Genomic DNA, 22,872 nt, shown 5'->3' on the forward strand with positions numbered 1-22,872 from the left:
ACTTCAAAATCCTTCTCCTCACCCACAAAGCTCTCCACAACCAGGCCCCCTGCTACCTCACCGACCTGCTCCACCGCTACACTCCCTCCCGCAGCCTCCGCTCCTCTGACGCCAACCTCCTGTCCCTTCCTGTCAGAACCAAGCACCGGACCTGGGGCGACAGAGCCTTCTCCATCGCTGCACCCACCCTCTGGAACTCCCTCCCCAAAAACATCCGTGACTGTACAGACCTCCCAGCATTCAAATCCCATCTCAAAACTCACCTTTACAGAACTGCTTTTAATGTGTGATTAATGTCCTGTGTCATGTTGTGTCCTTATGTACTGTCCTATGTATTATAATTTGTATTATGTGTTTTGTTTTAATGTAAAGCGTCTTTGAGTGCCCTGAAAAGCGCTATATATATAAAATGTATTATTATTATTATTATTAAATCTTCACAATAAATCCCTCTTTTGACAAAAACACTTATTTGTCCCTTTTTCCACAGGAAACACAATAAATTAAATACTCCTTTCTTTCCTTCAAATAAACACAGTAAATAAAATATTCTCTCTTGTAGTGTACACTGTAGCAAACTTTAGTAAATGTCAACAAATGTCAACAAACCCTTTTTTACCAACCAGTTTTTCCTATGGAGGCGTTCCAGTTGCCGACCTTTGGCTTTCATGAGACGGAGATCAGGGGTGAACCAAGGGGCAGGGAGACAGAAAAAGAAACGGATCTGTTTTTTAACGGAGCAAGGGAATTGAGAATATTATGGAGTCCAGTGTTGTAATGAGAGACCAGATCATCAGGGGTGGATAGATTGTGCATGTCAGGGAGGCAGGAGGAGTGGATACATGAAGTGAGAGTGGTGGGGTTAATATTTTTTATATTCCGGAATGAAATTGGGCGTTGTTATTTTTAAAGATGGAGAGAGTGAGTTTCACTGTAAATGAAAGGAGAAAGTGGTCAGTTATTGGAAGTTCATCAGCTGTAAGGTCGGAGGGAGTGACACCAGAGCAGCAGATTAAATCGAGAATGTGTCCTTTGGAGTGCGTGGGAAAAGTAGTATATTGCTGACATCCAAAACTCTAAACAGGAGGTGAAGTCTTTAGTGAGAGGCAGATTAGTATTGTCCATGTGGATATTGAAATCGCCCAGTATTATTATGTTTGGTGAGAGAGATGATAAATGGTTGACGAAGGCAGCTAATTCACATAAAAATTGATTATTCGGTTTGGGGGGGCGGTAGAGAGTGGCAATGATGGTTGGAGTGGGACCAGACAGCTTGCACACAGTGGACTCAAACGAGCTGGGCACCGGCACAGACACCGGCGAGACTTTCCAGTTCTCACGGTAAATTACCGAGAGACCTCCTCCCCAGCCAGAGCCACGGGGTTGACAGATGTAAACAAACCCACTAGGAGTGGATTCATTCAGCTGGGAGAAGTTATTGAGCTGTTGCCATGTCTCTGTTAAACAAATAAAGTCTAGCTTACGGTCGATGATGAGGTCCTGGATGAGATGTCCCTTGCTTGTCAGTGACCGGATGTTGAGTAGAGCGAAGTTGAGTGAGGTGTTGTCACAGCTGGCGGTAGTGTTAGCTGACCGAGCTAGGCGGGCTAACACACTGTGGTCGACAGCCCAGCTGGTGGAGCGTGGAGAGCGACGCAAGCTGGACCAGATGGACTTTATTGCTGCAGAGCTGTCATGGTGGAAATGCCGGCGGGACCCTCGGTGGATATATTTCCGGCGGGACTGAAAGGCGATGTCCAGGTGAAGGTGGAGAGCCTCCGGCCGGGTCCAGGCAGGTGATACCGCAGCCGGAGCAGGTCAGTGGCCGGGTATTGCAGCAGACCCGTCATTGGCAGGTGAACAGGCAGTAGAAAGAGCCAGGCACAGACAAGCAGGATGTATGTCCTACAGGGCCACATTGTGGATGCAGACTTGGACACTCTCCTTTTCTTGTTCGTATTTTAAGAACCGACACCAGAACTTAAATTGGTTGGATGAGAAACGGCTCCTCGTTCCGCTTTATTGTCAAGCGTATTATATACTAACGGATTAAGTCCAATATACACGTGTATTGAGTCCTACACATTGTGGATGTCTGCGATCACCTCTCTCATAAGTATTACAATGTGAACAATATAAACTTATATTTAAAACATGAAGCATCACGATCTGATTCCTCTGCTTTTTGGGGAAAACACAAAAAACTGTAGAATGCTATTTTGTTTTAAGGATACCTATATGGGTGGAAATAACGTACAGACAGGCTGATTAGGTGCAGCCCACCTTGTAATGTCATCTAAAGTGAAAAACACCACTCAGACAATTTTGCAGATAGGAGGTTATGTTCTTCGGCCCTCGATAAAGACAAATTGTGCCAACGGGATTATTAAGGTGCAAACGTGAGAAATAAAGAGCAAAGTTGCTGTAACTCGGAGTGTTGCATCCGCAGGAGGAGAGACCGGTCTCGGTCCTGGACTCCATCACCGGAGAAATACTTTCTGGACGCCTGCAGCACCTGCAACTGACTCGATATCAGACTCTGAAAGTTGCCTAAACATTCAATAACAACTTTATTCATCATTGCTGAGTCACATCAGTTCTACCAACCAACCTTTCCGTGACATCTTAGTTTTAACTTTACAGAACTGGTTTTTCACTGCAAAGTGTATTTTTTTTAGGCTCTAGTGGCCCTTTATTCAAGTTGCAGATATGAAAGGGGTAGAGAGAGAGATCGGGGATGACACGCAGCAAAGGTGCGCAGGCCGGGATTCGAACCTGCGACCGCTGCAGGAGGACTGTAGCCTCAGTATATGAGCCACTGCTTAACCCACTGCGCCACTGAGCAGGCCACAAAGTGTATTTTAATGTTTTTCTGTCCAGACACAGTTATTGGATGTTTTAGGATCTGGCTTTTATCTCCAGTAGTCGTCCGATACGGTCGTCATGGTGACAGATGTCCGACCTGTCAGCAGCTCCAGCTGAAAGCATCAGGTCTGAACCGGAGCAGCTGGTCCAGTTCAGGGCAGAGATCCAGAAGATCCTCTTTACCTTTGTACCTAAACCAGCTGATGGTCCAGTCTTAGTCCTGGACCAGCAGATCGGTGTGATCTGATGCATCAGCAGGTTCCTCTAACGGAGCCAAAGCTGCCATCGGGATTTGTGGGTTCCACTGTTGAGCTCCTGCCTTTAGTTGTATGTTCAGATTATGTGGTTGATCGTGAGATTGTTGCAGCTCCACTCGTGTGTAACTTATCTGGTGATGTGGGGACTGATGTGGGGACCTCCACAGATCCATTCTGGTGTTGATAATTGTTGCTAGATCAGCTTCTGATCTCTAAACTGCTGCTTTGAACAATATTTTAACATGAACACTAATCAAAAAGATTGGTGTGTATGTTGGTGTTTTCATCTTAATCTAGTGTCAGACTTCGACCAGAGAACCTCAGGATGTTCAGTAAAGGTGAACATGTCAGAGGAACGACCTGGAACCGACATCATGGATGTAACAAAACTGTAAAACCTGTTTTATAAAGTCCGGATACAGTGGTGACCCACATGGACCTGATGACAAAGTTGATATTTGAAGAAACACTTTCTGATGAGACTTCAACATGTTTTACTTTCTGTTCAGGTTGGAGGGTTGCAGTTTGTCAGAGATCAGCTGTTCTTCTCTGGTCTCAGTTCTGAAGTCCAACCCCTCCCATCTGAAACATCTGGACCTGAGCGGGAACAAGCTGCAGGATTCAGCAGTGAAAAATCTGTGTGGTTTCCTGGAGAGTCCAGACTGCAGACTGGAGACTCTGAGGTCAGACATGTTTTATTTGTGTGTTCAGATGAATGTGATGTGAAAGTTGTGTTGACACTAACCTGCAGACATCAGGCTGATCTCCTGCTGATCCACACTGACCATCTCACTGCTCTGGTTTCTTCTTCTCTGGTGTCTTTGTGCAGCTTGCAGCGCTGCGGTCTGTCAGAGATCAGCTGTTCTTCTCTGGTCTCAGCTCTGAAGTCCAAGCCCTCCCGTCTGAAACATCTGGACCTGAGATTCAACTACAAGCTGAAGAATTCAGATGTGAAGCAGCTGTCTGACCTGGTGGAGAGTCCAGACTACCAGCTGCAGACTCTCAGGTCGGTTCACTGATTTGGGTCTCCTCAAACAGAGAAGACACCGTCAGTCGAGGTGAAGGAGTTTCAGGTGCTTATCGTCTGAACTTCACTCACCATCATACATGTGTGTTCCTGCGCACTCAGGGAGATGTCACTTCTGGGTTGATCACTTTTAAAGGGCCATATGATGCTTTTCTGACTCTAAAAGTTTAAAACTTAGTTACATGTTCATCTTTTAAATCATCTATGAAACCACAAGTCTGGCAGAGACAGACCTCCTCCCACGCTGAACACAGTCAGAGATCACACATGTCCTGAAGGAAGGCGGTTTTTGGCTGACGGTAAACAAACTAACTGTTTTAAGGTTTGAGCGGACAGGGCTGAAGTGACGGCTGACCAGGCGTAAAGAGTCCTCATCTAAATAATTATTGACCCAAATATGAATCAGAGGGGATCAGGAGAGGCAAGATGGTGACCATGCAGAACACAGATACAGGAACAGCAGGCCAGGGTCAGAACCGAAGACAGGCAGATAAGCTCAGAAAGAGATCAGGGGACCTATTATGAAAAACACGTTTTTTCTTGTTTTAACATATATAAAGTGGTCTCCCCTCACCCTGCCAACACAGAGAAGATGAAATGCCACCAAATTCTGCAGGGTCTGTTCACCCCGCCTGGCTGAATCTTCCAGTGTCATGTGACTTCTATGAGCCGTTCAGAATCTGCTCCCGCCCTTACGTAACGACGGGGGCAGAATACATACGTCGGCCTCCGCTGCTGAAACCACGCCCACAACCAGCTCCGCCGGCTGGAGCTTCAGCCATTGTTCAGAAGCGGTGAATGTTTCCACAGCGAGGGACAGTTTTTACATCGACATTTACCCTCATAAAAGGATCAGTTCCAACAGTACGGACCCGGCAACTGCACACGAGTCAGCGGTAAGTGACGTTATTTTTTTTATGTTATTTATATTTGTATACAAGTATGATCTTTGCATGGGCTAAGTATTTAGCTCAGCTCCGGAGTACCGGAGCTACTCACCGGACCGGACCGGTGAGTGGCCCCGGTGGCTCCAGTGTTCCCTAATGGAGCCGCTCACTCGTTAGGTAACACCGGAGCTCTATTAGTAATACATTTTTCTTCTGTTCATGGTTTCAGATCTTCCAAGCACCTGAAGCTTCAACGACACCTTCAGAAGATGCACGGTCCTTCCTTGAGCCAGCATTAGTGCATACATGTTATTTATATACAACTTATGTTCTTTTATTTTTTTTAACAATAAAGTTACCTTTTGTGAAAATTCAGTGTTGTGATTTCTTTATAATAATAATAATGACTTGGATTTATATAGCGCCCTTCTGCCGTTCTAGGCACCCAGAGCGCTTTACAGAAATCATTATTCATCCATACACATTCTCTCCAGTGGTGGTAAGCTACATTGTAGCCACAGCTGCCCTGGGGCAGACTGACTTCTGTCAGTGGCTGCCATATCGCGCCAAACGGCCCCTCCGACCACCACCAACATTCATACACATTCATACACATTCATACGGGGCAAGGTGGGTAAGGTGTCTTGCCCAAGGACACCACGACAGCAAACTGGGACAGAGCGGGATTCGAACCGCCGACCTTCCGATCATTGGACGACCCGCTCTACCACCTGAGCTACTGCCGCCCCTGCTCTTTACAGTTAAAATGATTCATTTGTCTTGTAACATAAGAAATGAAATGATGAATCGGAGTAAATAACTGTGGTGTACCTGTCTAGAATTCAATTAAATCTTCCTGAGTGAATTAGTGTGAAGACGAGGTGACTAAAGGCTGATTTATGGTTCCGCGTTACACCAACGCAGAGCCTACGGCGTAGGGTACGTGTCGATTTAACGCAGAACCATAAATCGGGCTTTAAGATCCGTTTACACCGTGTAACTGAATGCGAGCGTCCACACTGAAACCGTTAAACTCGCGGCCAGTTAGGACAGTCCAATACAAAAAAAATAAAGCAATGGAATTTATTTTGTCGCCGAAGCTCCCTCGCATGGGACTCGCTTTGTGTACGCAGCCGGCTCTTCTGCCCGGAGAGGCTTTGTTCCCTCCCCTGCTACACGTCATTAAGGCAGCTAATCAGCACAGAGCCTCATTATCATATCCTCCCCTCCCCTTAGAATCCAGCACAGAAAATGAGGTTAGAAGCGGTAGAACTAGAGACATGGCCCACAGGCTGAATTTCTGATTTATGTAGAAATAATAGCTTTAGATTGTTCTTAAGACATTCAAGGCCTGTTTAAAATATGCATTAAATGCCATAATAGGGCCCCTTTAAAACCAGGTCCAAGGACACAGATCCGGTCCAGCATAGCGGTCACAGGAGAACTGCTGGAGACCGGTATCTGCAGGGAGACCACAAACCCAATCTGGCAGAGAGTGAGAGCTGGAGTTGTGTTTAAATAGGAAGAGGAAGAGGTGAGGATGATGAGGGTGATCAGCTGGCAGGGAGAGAGGCAGGAAACTCTTCATCTCCCCTCCAGAGGGTTCCTTCATGGACCCGCTGTAGTCGGTGTGAGGTTGGGGTTTGTCGGTACCGCTGTATCTGTTACAGTAGACGTTCTCCCCCCTTTATTCCATTAACATAGTTATCTGTAATAAGTAGATAAAGTTCTCATCCAGTGAAACCACCACCAGCTCTTCCTGCCGCTGCTCACTCAGACATTCAACACCAGATCATGAAGCAGAAGATCTTCAGATTCGTTATGTGAAATATCACATCACACAACTAACAAGACCAAACTGGTTTCCTTCATGAAGATGCTCCAAAGACTGTAAAATAAGTCACATCTATCACTCTGCTGAGCTAAAAGTAAGACGTATAATCAGCTCACTCAGTAGTGAGTAGTTTGTCATTCTGAACAACAAAATACTTTGTTTACTTTCAAGAATATTTTAAAGATAATTCTCAAAATAGTATTTAGTACTCTTATTACCATCAGTGGGATGATGCAGGTCCCGTATGTTTACCAGAACCTCTTATTCTCAGTAAATTTGCTTCTGTTTGATTGTGATGCGTCCATCATTTGTGTTTCATTCATCATTAACAGAAATATTCTAATCATAATAATTCTGATAAAAATACCAAACATTGCTAAATGTTGAATTTGATGGCAGCAACAGAACCAGTAAAAGTCCAGTCAAAACCACAAAACCGGCACGGATCCGACCGAAACATGAACAGCAATCGACCCAAATCTTGAGATCTGATCGCAGTCTGAGCTAAGCTACCGCTACCGCTACCTAAACCCAAAAACTACAGAGCAAGCATGCAGGTGAACAAGCCAGTGTGTATGTCTATGTGTGTGTATGCGTGTATGTATATGATCATGCGTGTGTGTGTGTGTGTATGTGTGTGTGTGTGTATATGTGTGTTCGTACGTGTGTGTGTGTGTACATGTCTTTGTGGCTGTGTGGGTGTGTGTCTGGTGTGTGTGTGTGTGTATGTATATGTTTGTGTGGCTGTGTATGTTTGTGTATATGTATGTGACTGAGTGGCTATATGTATGTGTGTGTGTGTGTGTGTGTGTGTGTGTGTGTGTGTGTGTGTGTGTGTGTGTGTGTGTGTGTGTGTGTGTGTGTGTGTAATAAACCAAACAAAGCTCCACCTGAAGTGTATCTATAGTGGGGGAGGGGGGGGAGCAACCCCGCCACCCGCGAGACCAGAGGCCGACACGGAAGAACCCGGAACCCAGGCCACCAGCAACCCCACAGAGGGGAGAAGTAGGAGGGAGGCAACCCACCGCCTGCAAGGCCAGGAGGCCCTCACCCTCCAGGCCAACGACCCCCACCCGGCAGGGGGCCACCCGCCCCCACGAAAGTGGCCCTCCAAGACCAGAGGGGCGCCCCGCCGCAGAGGCAGCGGGGGGGACCGGAGACGGGCACGGAGAGAGGGAACCCCCCAACAGGGCGACACCCGCGCAGGCCTGACAACGGAGGGCCCCAGACCCAGGCATCCCATTCATTCATCCATTCACCTATCTGGATCCTATACTAATAATAAGATATACTATAATAATAAGATATACTATACATAATAATAATACTAATACTACTACTACTACTACTACTACTAATAATAATAATAATAATAATAATAATAATAATAATAATAATAATAATAATAATAATAACCACCTTTGTATAATATAATATTGATAAATTATTAAGTTTTGTTGTCCTGCCAATGGAGGCTCAAATCCTCCATGGCAGGACACTTCCACACCGCATTCTCACCGACACAGACACACAATCACGCACCGTTTCCCCCTCCCCGGGGGGGTCCAGCACCGCCAGAAGGCACCCCAGGCTGCACGGCGAGCCCCGCCAGGCCCGGGTATCCCGACCCACCTATCCCAGGCCGGCGAGGGAACGCGGGTGATGTGGGACCCCCTCCCGCCCCTGGTGTTGAGTGCATGTGATTAATGCCATAAAAACAGGGAGGGGGAGGGCCAAGTATCGATTTGACACCGCCCCCCCCCCCCCTCCCGAACTACGTGCCATTGTCAAATGTATTTATTAAGTGTTTAATGTGCAGTGTCCACTTTGCTGTTAAAACCGTGAGGCGGGGAGTGCCGGGCCACGCGGGACAATGCCCCCCATGACCCGGACCCCCCGCCCCTCGCCTATGTGCGTATGAATCGTGTAGGGGGGGAAGGAGGGGGAGCGGAGGCCGAAGCCAGGAAGCAGGACCAGCAAAGCCGGCCCTGATAAGACACCCGCGCCCCCCCACCGGCCATCCAGTAGACGGGGGCCGACCCTCCGAGCCGGGCCAGGGCCCCACCGTACCTCCACGGGTGCCCCCGGCGCCGCCGGAGCCCCCAGACGGAGGGGGAAACGGTCCAACATCCCCCCATTCATACTGACAAGAGGTGTTTCTGAGTGAACATGAGGGAAGAACCGAGCTGGGATTTGAACCAGGAACCTTGTGACTGTGAAGCTCCGGTGTTCCCACCACACCACCCTGCTGCCCGCTGATCTGATGTGGACCAAACACTCATCTAGAGTTTTATCTGTGTTATATTCTTTGATCAGGTCGGAGCGCTACAGTTTGTCAGAGATCAGCTGTTCTTCTCTGGTCTCAGCTCTGGAGTCCAACCCCTCTGATCTGACACAACTGGACCTGAGTAAGAAACACCTGAAGGATTCAGATTGGAAGCAGCTGTGTGGTTTCCTGGAGAGTCCAGACTGCAGACTGGAGACTCTGAGGTCAGACATGTTTTAGTCGTGTGTTCAGATGAATCTGATGTGAAAGTTGTGTTGACACTAACCTGCAGACATCAGGCTGATCTCCTGCTGATCCACACTGACCATCTGACTGCTCTGGTTTCTTCTTCTCTGCTTTAGTCCTCCAACAGTTTGTTTCTCCTTAAACTTCCTCTTCTGATTTATTACATGAAAACTAAACATCTGAATGTGTCAGACAGGAACAACTGAACAACCAGAGATGTGTCTGAACCTGGAATAAAACATCTGAACAAACAAGAATTAACTGGGAAATAAGAAAAATACATTTGTTCCAACATTTAAATACGTAATACTAGAAATATGATTTTTATAAGTAGCATTATATTCAGAAAAATGTCAATTATATCTTGATCTTAAGGTCTTTTAAGAAACCAACTGAATATAAAGTTCCCAGATTGATCCAGGATTACATATTGTATTCCAGACCTCCAAGGTCATCTCCAGCTGCTTTTCTCTGCTGCTTTTTCAATTTTTTTCCATGGTTAAATTAGTTTCATCGCTGATCATCTTGATGTGTTTTTATGGGACAGTTGGGAGGTTTGTTGCATGAAAGTAGAAAGAAGAAGTCCAGGATGTGTGAGAAAGGCTTGACATATCCTCCTGAGTTCATCCTGGATGATTCCGCTGCAGGAAGACGATCCAGGATGAGAAGGTGCAGCTATGTCAAGCCAGGTTGAACTAATCCTGGTACGTGCACGTTGACGTCTTCCTTAAGCAGACCGTGAGGTCGGTCCCAGATGTCCTGATTCAGAAATGGAGGACGAGTGTTGCTGATGTTTCACCGAGTGAACAACAGCTTCTAATGGAAATATACGAGGAGCTTAAACAGCTGATACGTTCAAAAATGTCCTCCAGACGCTGTTAATGAACTCAGAGGGTCTGACAGACAATAGTGGACAGACTGAATGTGTAGTAGTCCAACATATGAGCTGTAGAGCTCATTTACTGAATAACTTCTTACTGTGGCTGAAATCAGTCAAACCAACGTTGGCTTCCTTTGACTACCGTTAAATTTAATTTAAACAAATACAAGTTTACCAAATATAGACCTGGACAGGACAGGACAGGACTGGACAGGACAGGACTGGACAAATTAGACCTGGACAGGTTGGGCTGACGGCTACAGGTGGCGCCGCGTGTCAAAGTGATCATCCTGACAAGAAGTGTGTCTGAGATTCACCCGTGTGGGTTTTTAATTCAGAAATGTCCTTTAATTAAGCAGTTCATTAGTTGTTCAAGCAAAGACTTTTCAAGTGCAAGCGATACAGAACCAGCTGATGTTTAGTTTCACACAGACTTCAGAATTTGTTGAATTAGTCTGATGAATATACAGAATTCAATCATTCTTATCTTTAATGAAAAGTAAGAGAGTAAAGTAAAAGTAAGTTTTAACAGAATTATTAGGTGTTTGCAAGTTAAGTCAAATTATAAAGGACACATTACTAAAAATAAAGTATTTTAATATCTTATCCTTCTGCTCTCAGAAAACATCATTTTAACTCTTTTTAACATAAAAAGATCATTATGATAAAAACCTCAGGAATCCTGCAAAAATGATTTAAAACTGGATACATGATATGAAAGTCCAGCTGTTCTCCACAGATCCATTCTGATGTTAATAATTGTTGCTAGATCAGTTTCTGATCTCTAAACGGCCTCTTTGAACAATATTTTCAAAAAGATTGGTGTGTATGTTGGTATTTTCATCTTAATCTAGTGTCAGACTTCGACCAGAAAACCTCAGGATGTTCAGTAAAGGTGAACATGTCAGAGGAACGACCTGGAACCGACATCATGGATGGAACAAAACTGTAAAACCTGTTTTATAAAGTCCAGATACAGTGGTGACCCACATGGACCTGATGACAAAGTTGATATTTGAAGAAACACTTTCTGATGAGACTTCAACATGTTTTACTTTCTGTTCAGGTTGGAGAACTGCAGGTTGTCAGAGACCAGTTGTTCTTCTCTGGTCTCAGCTCTGAAGTCCAACCCCTCCCATCTGAAACATCTGAAACATCTGGACCTGAGCTGGAACAACCTGCAGGATTCAGGAGTGAAACATCTGTGTGTTTTCCTGGAGAGTCCAGACTGCAGACTGGAGACTCTGAGGTCAGACATGTTTTAGTTGTGTGTTCAGATGAATGTGATGTGACACTAACCTGCAGACATCAGGCTGATCTCCTGCTGATCCACACTGACCATCTGACTGCTCTGGTTTCTTCTTCTCTGGTGTCTTTGTGCAGCTTGCAGTGCTGCGGTCTGTCAGAGATCAGCTGTTCTTCTCTGGGCTCAGCTCTGAAGTCCAAGCCCTCCCACCTGAAACATCTAGACCTGAGTCTGAACGACCTGCAGGATTCAGGAGTGAAACATCTGTGTGGTTTCCTGGAGAGTCCAGACTGCAGACCGCAGACTCTGAGGTCAGTTCACAGATTTAAAAGATTGGAGAAACTTTAAAAGGTCCGTTCAGACAGATCCTCCACAAACACAGAGATGTCACTAAGGAGTGTGTTCAGTCGGAGACGTCTTCAGGTTCTCTGTCAAACAGTCGGCTGCAGGAGATTGTTCCTGAACACATCTGGGAACTTCTAGAAATACTCTTTCTAGAGACTCTTCCTGTTCCAACTGTATCAGTTCCCTTTAGAGGTTAATTTAGTATACTTAATTTAATTAAACATGTCCAGAAATGTTCTCTTTCTTTTCTCCTGTAAGAGATGTTTGGTTGTATTTGAAGTGAAACTCTAAAAGTTGGAGGTGAAGCTTAAACTGCAGTCTGTGATTAAAAGTCATCAACATGTTTCTTCATTATTCAGGTTGGAGGGTTGCAGTTTATCAGAGATCAGCTGTTCTTCTCTGGTTTCTGCTCTGAAGTCCAACCCCTCCCATCTGAAACATCTGAAACATCTGGACTTGAGCTGGAACCAGCTGCAGGATTCAGGAGTGAAACATCTGTGTAGTTTCCTGGAGAGTCCAGACTGCAGACTGGAGACTCTGAGGTCAGACATGTTTTAGTTGTGTGTTCAGATGAATGTGATGTGAAAGTTGTGTTGACACTAACCTGCAGACATCAGGCTGATCTCCTGCTGATCCACACTGACCATCTGACTGCTCTGGTTTCTTCTTCTCTGGTATCTTTGTGCAGCTTGCAGCGCTGCGGTCTGTCAGAGATCAGCTGTTCTTCTCTGGTCTCAGCTCTGAAGTCCAAGCCCTCCCATCTGAAACATCTGGACCTGAGATTCAACTACAAGCTGCAGGATTCAGATGTGAAGCAGCTGTGTGGCCTGGTGGAGAGTCCAGACTACCAGCTGCAGACTGTCAGGTCGGTTCACTGATTTGGGTCACCTCAAACAGAGAAGACACCATCAGTCCAGGTGAAGGTGTTTCAGGTGTTTATCGTCTGAACTTCACTCACCATCATAGATGTGTGTTCCTGCTGTCATGAAGCAGCTCAAGGTCCAGACAGAACCAGACACTCATGATCATTCAGGGAGATGTCACTTCTGGGTTGATCGCTTTTAAAGGGCCATATGATGCTTTTCTGACTCTAAAAGTTTAAAACTGAGTTACATGTTCATCTTTTAAATCATCTATGAAACCACAAGTCTGGCAGAGACAGACCTCCTCCCACGCTGAACACAGTCAGAGATCACACATGTCCTGAAGGAAGACAGGTTTTTGGCTGACGGTAAACTAACTAACTGTTTTAAGGTTTGAGCGGACAGGGCTGAAGTGACGGCTGACCAGGCGTAAAGAGTCCTCATCTAAATAATTATTGACCCAAATATGAATCAGAGGGGATCAGGAGAGGCGAGATGGTGACCATGCAGGGACGGGCCACCGGTCCAGAGGCCAGGAGGGTCTGCAGTTCGGTTGTGATGCAGAAGACAGATCTAGGAACAGCAGGCCAGGGTCAGAACCGAAGAAAGGCAGATAAGCTCAGATAGAGGTACCGATCAATGCTGGGCCTTAAAACCAGGTCCAAGGACACAGATCCGGTCCAGCATAGCAGTCACAGGAGAACTGCTGGAGACCGGTATCTGCAGGGAGACCACAAACCCAATCTGGCAGAGAGTGAGACCTGGAGTCGTGTTTAAATAGGGACAGGAAGAGGTGAGGATGATGAGGGTGATCAGCTGGCAGTGAGAGAGGCAGGAAACTCTTCATCTCCCTCCAGAAGGTTCCTTCATGGACCCGCTGTAGTCGGTGTGAGGTTGGGGTTTGTCGGGACCGCTGTATCTCTTACTGTAGACGTTCTCCCCCCTTTATTCCATTAAAATAATTGTTATCTGTAATAAGTAGATAAAGTTCTCATCCAGTGAAACCACCACCAGCTCTTCCTGACGCTGCTCACTCAGACAGTCGACACCAGATCATGGAGCAGAAGATGTTCAGCATCGTTATGTCAAATATCACATCACACAACTAACAAGACCAAACTGGTTTCCTTCATGAAGATGCTCCAAAGACTGTAAAATAAGTCACATCCATGACTCTGCTGAGCTAAAAGTAAGACGTATAATCAGCTGACCCAGTACTGTGTAGTTTGTCAATCTGAACAACAAAGTACTTTGTTTACTTTCAAGAATATTTTAAAGATAATTCTCAAAATAGTATTTAGTACTCTTATTACCATCAGTGGGATGAGGCAGGTCCTGTATGTTTACCAGAACCTCTTATTCTCAGTAAATTTGCTTCTGTTTGATTGTGATGCGTCTATCATTTGTGTTTAATCCATCATTAACAGAATATGCTAATCATAATAATTCTGATAAAAATACCAAACATTGCTAAATGTTGAATTTGATGGCAGCAACAGAACCAGTTAAAGTCCAGTCCTGCATTCCCAACTCCATACAGGGTCTCCATGATCCCCCAATAGTAATCAGAGTACTCACCACTATTCTAGAATACTTTGTGACCACGTTCCAGAACGTAAATATAGTACAGTGTTGGGTGACATTGAAAATTATAATCTAATCAAAGAAACGAAGTATCTCAGTCCTGCGTTTAATGTGGAAGCATCAATAATCCTGATGGAGGTGTTTCTGAGTGAACATGAAGGAAGAACCGAGCTGGGATTTGAACCAGGAACCTTGTGACTGTGAAGCTCCGGTGTTCCCACCACACCACCCTGCTGCCCCCTGATCTGATGTGGACCAAACACTCATCTAGAGTTTTATCTGTGTTTTATTCTTTGATCAGGTCGGAGCGCTGCAGTTTGTCAGAGATCAGCTGTTCTTCTCTGGTGTCAGCTCTGGAGTCCAACCCCTCTGATCTGACACAACTGGACCTGAGCGGGAAAAAGCTGCAGGATTCAGATGTGAAACAGCTGTGTGGTTTCCTGGACAGTCCAGACTGCAGACTGGAGACTCTGAGGTCAGACATGTTTTAGTTGTGTGTTCAGATGAATGTGATGTGAAAGTTGTGTTGACACTAACCTGCAGACATCAGGCTGATCTCCTGCTGATCCACACTGACCATCTGACTGCTCTGGTTTCTTCTTCTCTGCTTTAGTCCTCCAACAGTTTGTTTCTCCTTAGAGTTCCTCTTCTGATTCTTGACATAATAATTAAACATCTGAATGTGTCAGACAGGAACAACTGAACAACCAGAGATGTGTCTGAACTTGGAATAAAACATCTGAACAAACAAGAATTAAGTGGGAAATAGGAAAAATACGTTTGAACCAACATTTAAATAGGTAATTAGTCTTCTATTCAGTAAAATGTCAACTATATCTTGATCTTAAGGTCTTTTAATAAAACAACTGAATATAAAGTTCCCAGATTGATCCAGGACTACATATTATATTCCAGACCTCCAAAGTCATCTCCTGCTGCTTTTTCTCTGCTGCTTTTTCAAATGTTTTCCACGGTTGGATTAGTTTCATCGCTGATCATCTTGATGTAGTTTTTCTGGGACAGTTGTGAGTTTTGTTGCATGAAAGTAGAAAGAAGAAGTCCAGGATGTGTGAGAAAGGCTTGACATATCCTCCTGAGTTCATCCTGGATGATTCCGCTGCAGGAAGACGATCCAGGATGAGAAGGTGCAGCTATGTCAAGCCAGGTTGAACTAATCCTGGTACGTGCACGTTGACGTCTTCCTTAAGCAGACCGTGAGGTCGGTCCCAGATGTCCTGATTCAGAAATGGAGGACGAGTGTTGCTGATGTTTCACCGAGTGAACAACAGCTTCTAATGGGAACGTAGGAGGAGTTTAAACAGCTGATACGTTCAAAAACGTCCTCCAGACGCTGTTAATAAACTCAGAGGGTCTGACAGACAATAGTGGACAGACTGAATGTGTAGTAGTCCAACATATGAGCTGTAGAGCTCATTTACTGAATAACTTCTTACTGTGGCTGAAATCAGTCAAACCAACCTTGGCTTCCTTTGACTACCGTTAAATTTCATTTCAACAAATACAAGTTTACCAAATATAAAACTCTGAACATGGAAAACATCTTTTTCTAGGTTTTTACTATCATGTCTTAATAAGTCTGTTAAGATCATTTCATCCAGGTGACAGCAAGACATAAGGTGCAACAAATAATGTCTTTTTATGGTTTTCAGAGTGTAAATAGAATAGAATAGAAAGCCTTTATTGTCGTTATAATGATATAATGAGATTAGGCAGCAGTTCCATAAAAGTGCACACATGTAAAGACTATGTAAAAAAATAAAAATAAAATAAGAAACAGGAAATATAAATATATATACAAAAAACTAAATATAAATACATGGGTGTTGAAGTAAGAAAAGTGAAATAAAGCTGCCATCACCTTTATAATTCTCATCTATGTGGAGCCTGTAAGATGATGATGATGCTGAATTTTAATTTATCTGTAATTGTTGATGATGAAAATAAGGAAACAAACACACAGAAGACGATGAACAAGTGTTGATGAAATGATTGATTGATCAGAGAGACATCTGACTGATCAGATGGAGCAGCAGGAGGAAGAAGTCCTGCTTGTTAGTCTGGTCCAGACCAGGTTAGCTGCACACCAGAGATCTCCATGGTAACGTATCCAGCCCTGCTTCTGTGACAACACTGAGATTCTAACGTTTGTACCAACTGAGATATTCAAACACAACATGTTCCAGTAACAAGTTGTTCATCTGCTTGTTCAACACTTGAAACTAATTTTACTACATGAAATATTAGACACCAGTTCATCATGTTTTTGTGTCTCTGACATTCAAACAAATGCTTCATTTTCCTTCAAACAAATGAATGAGTTGACATTTGTCCCAGAATTCCTCCTGACATGTTTGTTTGTGTGGAAACTTCAATCATTTGTCTGCACAGCATGAGTTTGTATGGATGGATCCACTGGTGGAGCTGCAGAGCTGAAGAGCTGAAGTCACTACGTCTTTATTGGAGCAGCAGCATGATGTCATGAATATTGATGAAGCTCTTTTTCACTGGTTCTGTTGGACTGTTGGAACCTGCATCCTGGTGGCTTCAGCTCACATCTTTTATTCTTTATTCAGGTTGAAGGGCTGCAGTCTGTCAGAGATCAGCTGTTCTTCTCTGGTCTCAACTCTGAAGTCCAACCCCTCCCATCTGAAACATCTGAAACATCTGGACCTGAGTGACAACAAGCTGCAGGATTCAGGAGTGAAACGTCTGTGTGGTTTCCTGGAGAGTCCAGACTGCAGACTGGAGACTCTGAGGTCAGACATGTTTTAGTTGTGTGTTCAGATGAATGTGATGTGAAAGTTGTGTTGACACTAACCTGCAGACATCAGGCTGATCTCCTGCTGATCCACACTGACCATCTGACTGCTCTGGTTTCTTCTTCTCTGCTTTAGTCCTCCAACAGTTTGTCTCTCCTTAAACTTCCTCTTCTGATTTATTACATGAAAACTAAATATCTGAATGTGTCAGACAGGAACAACTGAACAATCAGAGATGTGTCTGAACTTGGAATAAAACATCTGAACAAACAAGAATTACCTGGGAAATAAGAAAAATACATATTAACCAACATTTAAATAGGTAATACTAGAAATGTGATTTTTATAAGTAGTATTCTATTCAGAAAAATGTCAATTATATCTTGATCTTAAGGTATTTTAAGAAACCAACTGAATATAAAGTTCCCAGATTGATCCAAGATTACATATTGTATTCCAGACCTCCAAAGTCATCTCCAGCTGCTTTTCTCTGCTGCTTTTTCAAATGTTTTCCACGGTTGGATTAGTTTCATCAGTGATCATCTTGATGTAGTTTTTCTGGGACAGTTGGGAGTTTTGTTGCATGAAAGTAGAAAGAAGAAGTCCAGGATGTGTGAGAAAGGCTTGACATATCCTCCTGAGTTCATCCTGGATGATTCCGCTGCAGGAAGACGATCCAGGATGAGAAGGTGCAGCTATGTCAAGCCAGGTTGAACTAATCCTGGTACGTGCACGTTGACGTCTTCCTTAAGCAGACCGTGAGGTCGGTCCCAGATGTCCTGATTCAGAAATGGAGGACGAGTGTTGCTGATGTTTCACCGAGTGAACAACAGCTTCTAATGGAAACGTACGAGGAGTTTAAACAGCTGATACGTTCAAAAATGTCCTCCAGACGCTGTTAATAAACTCAGAGGGTCTGACAGACAATAGTGGACAGACTGAATGTGTAGTAGTCCAACATATGAGCTGTAGAGCTCATTTACTGAATAACTTCTTACTGTGGCTGAAATCAGTCAAACCAACCTTGGCTTCCTTTGACTACCGTTAAATTTCATTTCAACAAATACAAGTTTACCAAATATTAAACTCTGAACATGGAAAACATCTTTTTCTAGGTTTTTACTATCATGTCTTAATAAGTCTGTTAAGATCATTTCATCCAGGTGACAGCAAGACATAAGGTGCAACAAATAATGTCTTTTTATGGTTTTCAGAGTGTAAATAGAATAGAATAAAAAGCCTTTATTGTCGTTATAATGATATAATGAGATTAGGCAGCAGGTCCATAAAAGTGCACACATGTAAAGACTATGTAAAAAACAAAAAATAAAATAAGAAACAGGAAATATAAATATATATACAAAAAAATAAATATAAATACATGGGTGTTGAAGTAAGAAAAGTGAAATAAAGCTGCCATCACCTTTATAATTCTCATCTATGTGGAGCCTGTAAGATGATGATGATGAAGATGATGCTGAATTTTAATTTATCTGTAATTGTTGATGATGAAAATGAGGAAACAAACACACAGAAGACGATGAACAAGTGTTGATGAAATGAATGATTGATCAGAGAGACATCTGACTGATCAGATGGAGCAGCAGGAGGAAGAAGTCCTGCTTGTTAGTCTGGTCCAGACCAGGTTAGCTGCACACCAGAGATCTCCATGGTAACGTATCCAGCCCTGCTTCTGTGACAACACTGAGATTCTAACGTTTGTACCGACTGAGATATTCAAACACAACATGTTCCAGTAACAAGTTGTTCATCTGCTTGTTGAACACTTGAAACTAGTTTTACTTCATGAAATATTAGACACCCGTTCATCATGTTTTTGTGTCTCTGACATTCAAAAAAATACTTCATTTTCCTTCATACAAATGAATTGACGTTTGTCCCAGAATTCCTCCTGACATGTTTGTTTGTGTGGAAACATTAATCATTTGTCTGTACAACATGAGTTTGTCTGGATGGATCCACTGGTGGAGCTGCAGAGCTGAAGAGCTGAAGTCACTACGTCTTTATTGGAGCAGCAGCATGATGTCATGAATATTGATGAAGCTCTTTTTCACTGGTTCTGTTGGACTGTTGGAACCTGCATCCTGGTGGCTTCAGCTCACATCTCTTATTCTTTATTCAGGTTGGCGAACTGCGGTCTGTCAAAGATCAGCTGTTCTTCTCTGGTCTCAACTCTGAAGTCCAACCCCTCCCATCTGAAACATCTGAAACATCTGGACCTGAGCAGGAACCAGAACCTGCAGGATTCAGGAGTGAAACATCTGTGTGGTTTCCTGGAGAGTCCAGACTGCAGACTGGAGACTCTGAGGTCAGACATGTTTTAGTCGTGTGTTCAGATGAATGTGATGTGAAAGTTGTGTTGACACTAACCTGCAGACATCAGGCTGATCTCCTGCTGATCCACACTGACCATCTGACTTCTCTGGTTTCTTCTTCTCTGCTTTAATCCTCCAACAGTTTGTTTCTCCTTAAACTTCCTCTTCTGATTTATTACATGAAAACTAAACATCTGAATGTGTCAGACAGGAACAACTGAACAACCAGAGATGTGTCTGAACTTGGAATAAAACATCTGAACAAACAAGAATTAACTGAGAAATAAGAAAAATACATTTGTTCCAACATTTAAATAGGTAATACTAGAAATGTAATTTTTATAGTTAGTATTCTATTCTGAAAAATGTCAATTATATCTTGATCTTAAGGTATTTTAATCAACCAACTGAATATAAAGTTCCCGGATTGATCCAGGATTACACATTGTATTCCTGACCTCCAAAGTCATCTCCAGCTGCTTTTCTCTGCTGCTTTTTCAAATGTTTTCCACGGTTGGATTAGTTTCATCGCTGATCATCTTGATGTAGTTTTTCTGGGACAGTTGGGAGGTTTGTTGCATGAAAGTATAAAGAAGTCCAGGATGTGTGAGAAAGGCTTGACATCTCCTCCTGAGTTCATCCTGGATGATTCCGCTGCAGGAAGACGATCCAGGATGAGAAGGTGCAGCTATGTCAAGCCAGGTTGAACTAATCCTGGTACGTGCACGTTGACATCTTCCTTAAGCAGACCGTGAGGTCGGTCCCAGATGTCCTGATTCAGAAATGGAGGACGAGTGTTGCTGATGTTTCACCGAGTGAACAACAGCTTCTAATGGAAACGTAGGAGGAGTTTAAACAGCTGATACGTTCAAAAATGTCCTCCAGACGCTGTTAATAAACTCAGAGAGTCTGACAGACAATAGTGGACAGACTGAATGTGTAGTAGTCCAACATATGAGCTGTAGAGCTCATTTACTGAATAACTTCTTACTGTGGCTGAAATCAGTCAAACCAACGTTGGCTTCCTTTGACTACCATTACATTTCACTTCAACAAATACAAGTTTACCAAATATAAAACTTTGAACATGGAAAACATCTTTTTCTAGGTTTTTAATATCATGTCTAAATAAGCCTGTTAAGATAATTTCATCCAGGTGACAGCAAGACATAAGGTGCAACAAATAATGTCTTTTTATGGTTTTCAGTGTGTAAAACTAAATATAAATACACATGTGTGTTGAAGTAAGAAAAGTGAAATAAAGCTGCCATCACCTTTATAATTCTCATTTATGTGGAGCCTGTAAGATGATGATGATGATGCTGAATTGTTATTTATCTGTAAATGTTGATGATGAAAATGAGGAAGCAAACACACAGAAGATGATGAACAAGTGTTGATGAAATGATTGATTGATCAGAGAGACAGCTGACTGATCAGATGGAGCAGCAGGAGGAAGAAGTCCTGCTTGTTAGTCTGGTCCAGACCAGGTTAGCTGCACACCAGAGATCTCCATGGTAACGTATCCAGCCCTGCTTCTGTGACAACACTGAGATTGTAACGTTTGTACCGACGGAGATATTCAAACACAACATGTTCCAGTAACAAGTTGTTCATCTGCTTGTTCAACACTTGAAACTAGTTTTACTACATGAAATATTAGACATCAGTTCATCATGTTTTTGTGTCTCTGACATTCAAACAAATGCTTCATATTCCTTCATACAAATGAATGAGTTGACATTTGTCCCAGAATTCCTCCTGCCATGTTTGTTTGTGTGGAAACTTCAATCATTTGTCTGCACAGCATGAGTTTGTCTGGATGGATCCACTGGTGGAGCTGAAGAGCTGAAGTCACTACGTCTTTATTGGAGCAGCAGCATGATGTCATGAATATTGATGAAACTCTTTTTCACTGGTTCTGTTGGACTGTTGGAACCTGCATCCTGGTGGTTTCAGCTCACATCTGTTATTCTTTATTCAGCTTGGAGAACTGCGGTCTGTCAGAGATCAGCTGTTCTTCTCTGGTCTCGACTCTGAAGTCCAACCCCTCCCATCTGGAACATCTGAAACATCTGGACCTGAGCAGGAACGACCTGCAGGATTCAGGATTGAAACATCTGTGTGGTTTCCTGGAGAGTCCAGACTGCAGACTGGAGACTCTGAGGTCAGACATGTTTTATTTGTGTGTTCAGATGAATGTGATGTGAAAGTTGTGTTGACACTAACCTGCAGACATCAGGCTGATCTCCTGCTGATCCACACTGACCATCTGACTGCTCTGGTTTCTTCTTCTCTGATTTAGTCCTCCAAAAGTTTGTTTCTCCTCAAACTTCCTCTTATGATTTATTACATGAAAACTAAACATCTGAATGTGTCAGACAGGAAGAACTGAACAACCAGAGATGTGTCTGAACTTGGAATAAAACATCTGAACAAACAAGAATTAACTGGGAAATAAGAAAATACATATTAACCAACATTTAAATAGGTAATACTAGTAATGTGATTTTTATAAGCAGTATTCTATTCAGAAAAATGTCAATTATATCTTGATCTTAAGGTCTTTTAATTAACCAACTGAATATAAAGTTCCCAGATTGATCCAAGATTACATATTGTATTCCAGACCTCCAAAGTCATCTCCAGCTGCTTTTCTCTGCTGCTTTTTCAAATGTTTTCCACGGTTGGATTAGTTTCATCGCTGATCATCTTGATGTAGTTTTTCTGGGACAGTTGTGAGGTTTGTTGCATGAAAGTAGAAAGAAGAAGTCCAGGATGTGTGAGAAAGGCTTGACATATCCTCCTGAGTTCATCCTGGATGATTCCGCTGCAGGAAGACGATCCAGGATGAGAAGGTGCAGCTATGTCAAGCCAGGTTGAACTAATCCTGGTACGTGCACGTTGACGTCTTCCTTAAGCAGACCGTGAGGTCGGTCCCAGATGTCCTGATTCAGAAATGGAGGACGAGTGTTGCTGATGTTTCACCAAGTGAACAACAGCTTCTAATGGAAACGTACGAGGAGCTTAAACAGCTGATACGTTCAAAAATGTCCTCCAGACGCTGTTAATAAACTCAGAGGGTCTGACAGACAATAGTGGACAGACTGAATGTGTAGTAGTCCAACATATGAGCTGTAGAGCTCATTTACTGAATAACTTCTTACTGTGGCTGAAATCAGTCAAACCAACGTTGGCTTCCTTTGACTACCGTTAAATTTCATTTCAACAAATACAAGTTTACCAAATATAAAACTCTGAACATGGAAAACATCTTTTTCTAGGTTTTTAATATCATGTCTGAATACGTCTGTTAAGATCATTTCATCCAGGTGACAGCAAGACATAAGGTGCAACAAATAATGTCTTTTTATGGTTTTCAGAGTGTAAATAGAATAGAATAGAAAGCCTTTATTGTCGTTATAATGATGTAATGAGATTAGGCAGCAGGTCCAT

The 22,872-nt window shown here is 43.3% G+C and overlaps 1 protein-coding gene across 1 annotated transcript in view; it reads left to right on the forward strand.

Annotated features, from left to right (window-relative positions):
* The window catches only part of LOC133457447 (NACHT, LRR and PYD domains-containing protein 14-like), a 74,155-nt gene that overhangs the window by 48,787 nt on the left and 2,496 nt on the right, over positions 1-22,872 (forward strand). Inside the window, exons 11-15 of the mRNA XM_061736742.1 lie at positions 3,632-3,805; positions 11,329-11,511; positions 11,646-11,819; positions 12,213-12,395; positions 14,602-14,775. Coding sequence (XP_061592726.1) covers positions 3,632-3,805; positions 11,329-11,511; positions 11,646-11,819; positions 12,213-12,395; positions 14,602-14,775 — 888 coding nt within the window. The remainder of the gene's footprint in view (positions 1-3,631; positions 3,806-11,328; positions 11,512-11,645; positions 11,820-12,212; positions 12,396-14,601; positions 14,776-22,872) is intronic.

The sequence above is a fragment of the Cololabis saira genome, chromosome 12 (assembly GCF_033807715.1).
Source record: "Cololabis saira isolate AMF1-May2022 chromosome 12, fColSai1.1, whole genome shotgun sequence".
Lineage (NCBI taxonomy): Eukaryota > Metazoa > Chordata > Actinopteri > Beloniformes > Belonidae > Cololabis > Cololabis saira.